This window comes from Tupaia chinensis, unplaced genomic scaffold (assembly GCF_000334495.1).
Source record: "Tupaia chinensis unplaced genomic scaffold, TupChi_1.0 Scaffold000355_1, whole genome shotgun sequence".
NCBI lineage: Eukaryota > Metazoa > Chordata > Mammalia > Scandentia > Tupaiidae > Tupaia > Tupaia belangeri.
In genome coordinates this window covers 15635370-15637837 of record NW_006159850.1, presented here as the reverse complement: position 1 = coordinate 15637837, position 2468 = coordinate 15635370, and the positions used below count along the sequence as shown (strand labels likewise).

The following is a 2468-nucleotide window of genomic DNA, read 5'->3' as shown; positions in this document are numbered from 1 at the left end:
GCAGGACAGCAGAGGAAGAGAGCGACGCCCCGAGGCCCTGCTGCTCCCAGGCTGCCGCACCTGTGTTGTCCAGGGCCCCGAGGATCCACAGCTGATACATGGAGTTGAGCATGTTGTCTTCAGGGGGCGGGTCCATGAAGTGGAACTGCAGGAGGTCCTGCACCCCGAGGGACTTGAGCAGCAGCACCACGTTGGCCAGGTTGGTCCTCTGGATCTCGGGCACTGTGGTGGTCAAGAGCTCGTTCTTGTAGGCGCTCTGGGTGTAGAGCCTGTGGGGACAAGAGCCTGGATCTGATGCACTTGCCGTGGGCCACACTGGCCTGCCAGCTCTTAAAAGGTGGGCCATGCCACAGGGAGCGCTGCAGTGGCAAGCCAATGCCCCATCCAGTTGCTCCCAAGTGTACCCACGGCAGCCAGCAAAGCTGAATCCCACCAGGGGGAGCACAATTCCCCTATTCTCCCCCCACCTCCCACTGCTTTTCTGAATTGCTTATTTCTGCCTCGTCAAAACTCTGGCCTGCCATTGCGACTCTCCTGTCAGAGCCTCCTACATGCCTTTTCATTTTGAAATCAATGGGATTAGAATCATAGTTGGGCTTTATTTTCTTAAAATCTTTTCTATACTAACTTCTATAGTGAATATGCTAACTGTAAAAATCAGAACTGAGGAAGAAAGAATTGGAGAAGTAAAAGAACCAGTGGCTTCATTTGTTCAGCTCCGTCCTCTGAAGGGAGGCCTCCTGCCATGGGTACGTTCCACACAGACCTGCCTCCGACCTCCGAGCTCCCCAGGCAGGCCACCCCTTCCACTCAGATGAAATGACCAAGTGGTAGATCAGCCCATGGCCCTGGCCTTGGGGAGCAGCCCTAGGGCCGGATCCCACCCACCCCAGCCAGCACTCCCGGCCTGGCCCGGAAAGCAGCTAGCACGGGGCTCCTACCTGAAACACTGACCTGGGCCCGTCCTGCCGGCTCGCCCTGACCTCTGGTTGGCATTGGCCTGGCTGATGGGGTAGATCTGCAGAGCATCCATGCCGATCCTGGGGTTGAAGACCTAGGAAGGGCAGCAGAGATCTCAGGATGGAGTAGGGAGGAAAGGTGGCAGCTCTGAGACGAAGACTGGCGAGCCCCGGTGGCTGTGCTCACAGAGCGAGTGTCGCAGCAAGACGTCAGCACTGCAGCTACAGGCAGCCGTCCTCCTGGGGCCTCGAGCTTTCTCATAAACACCGGCTCTGTCATCTCTACTGAGTTACTCAAAGTATCTCTTCAAATTACCACAAAGACTGGATGAACCAGGCACATGGCAAAACCAGCACTCAGTAATTGCTGGCCCCTCACGCAGCCACCACCACTTCCACATGTGTCCCTGTTCCAGAGCCAAGGACCAGGCCTGACTTCTCAGCCCCAAGGCCCACCAGCTACTGGCAGAGGGCCCCGCCTCCTGTATCTTCGCTTACCTTTAACTTGCAATAACCAGAATCGATAACAAACATGATGCCATCAACAGTCAGGGATGTCTCGGCGATGTTGGTGGCCACGATACACTTCCGAACGCCATCCGGGGCCTAGAGCCAAGCAGGAGGTACAGGGCGGGAAAGCACAGTCCCTCAGGAGGTGAACCCATCAGCCACCCCACCCCCCATCGGGAAAGTAAAATCCTCTCTCTCTGACTTCCTCTGGGGTACTCCAAGAGACACCCAAAGGTGGGGACCCAAAACGGACATCTTGCTGTCTGTCGCACCTTCTGGAAGATTTTGGCCTGCAGGTCAGAGGGCAGCTGGGAGTAGATGGGCAGCACTGCCAAGGCGGGCGCGCTCTCCAGCTCCTCCAGATGTTCCACAATCTGGTCTGACGTCACCTGAGGGCACCAGAGGGCCATGAGACACAGGAGCCCAAACTCTCCTGGGCAGGACACACCCGTCCATCACAGCTATGATCAAGGTACATACCTCAATGTCCTCTTGGCCAGGCATGAAGATAAGGATGTCCCCAGGGGCCCCCGACAGGTGCACCTGCAAGGACTGCTTCACTGCAGCCTCCACGTAATCCTCCTGCGGAGTCTGCAGCAGCAAATGGGGAACTTGGTCAGAAGGGACTGTCAGAAACAGGCCAGGCGTCCCTCTGAGAGCCTTAGAGCTACAGCACCTCTGGATACACAGGTCTGCGGTCCCCACCAGAAGTCCCAGTGTCTTCCTGGGCCCCAAGGGAAGAACCAAAGTGACTCTATCTTGAAGCTAATTCACCTCTGACTGACCTGATTTTGTGTGTCCTTAGGCTGCTCGGGTGCACTCCCCAAGGCCAGAACATAGAATAGTGCCCATTATCCTTAACCAGGGAGCAGCGGGTCTGACCTGCAGTTAAGATCTGGCACTGCCGACACCACCCAGACACACCTCAGCTGCCTCCTGCACAGACTCCCCTTTGAACCCTTCCCATACGAACCGCCTAAGCACACACTCTGGGGGAAA

General features: G+C 56.7%; 1 protein-coding gene across 1 annotated transcript in view; it reads right to left on the bottom strand.

Moving 5' to 3' along the window:
• The window catches only part of DHX38 (DEAH-box helicase 38), a 20563-nt gene that overhangs the window by 5816 nt on the left and 12279 nt on the right, over positions 1-2468 (bottom strand). Inside the window, exons 16-20 of the mRNA XM_006152682.3 lie at positions 1950-2060; positions 1742-1858; positions 1458-1565; positions 942-1054; positions 61-269 (exon numbers count right to left, since the gene is read on the bottom strand). Coding sequence (XP_006152744.1) covers positions 61-269; positions 942-1054; positions 1458-1565; positions 1742-1858; positions 1950-2060 — 658 coding nt within the window. The remainder of the gene's footprint in view (positions 1-60; positions 270-941; positions 1055-1457; positions 1566-1741; positions 1859-1949; positions 2061-2468) is intronic.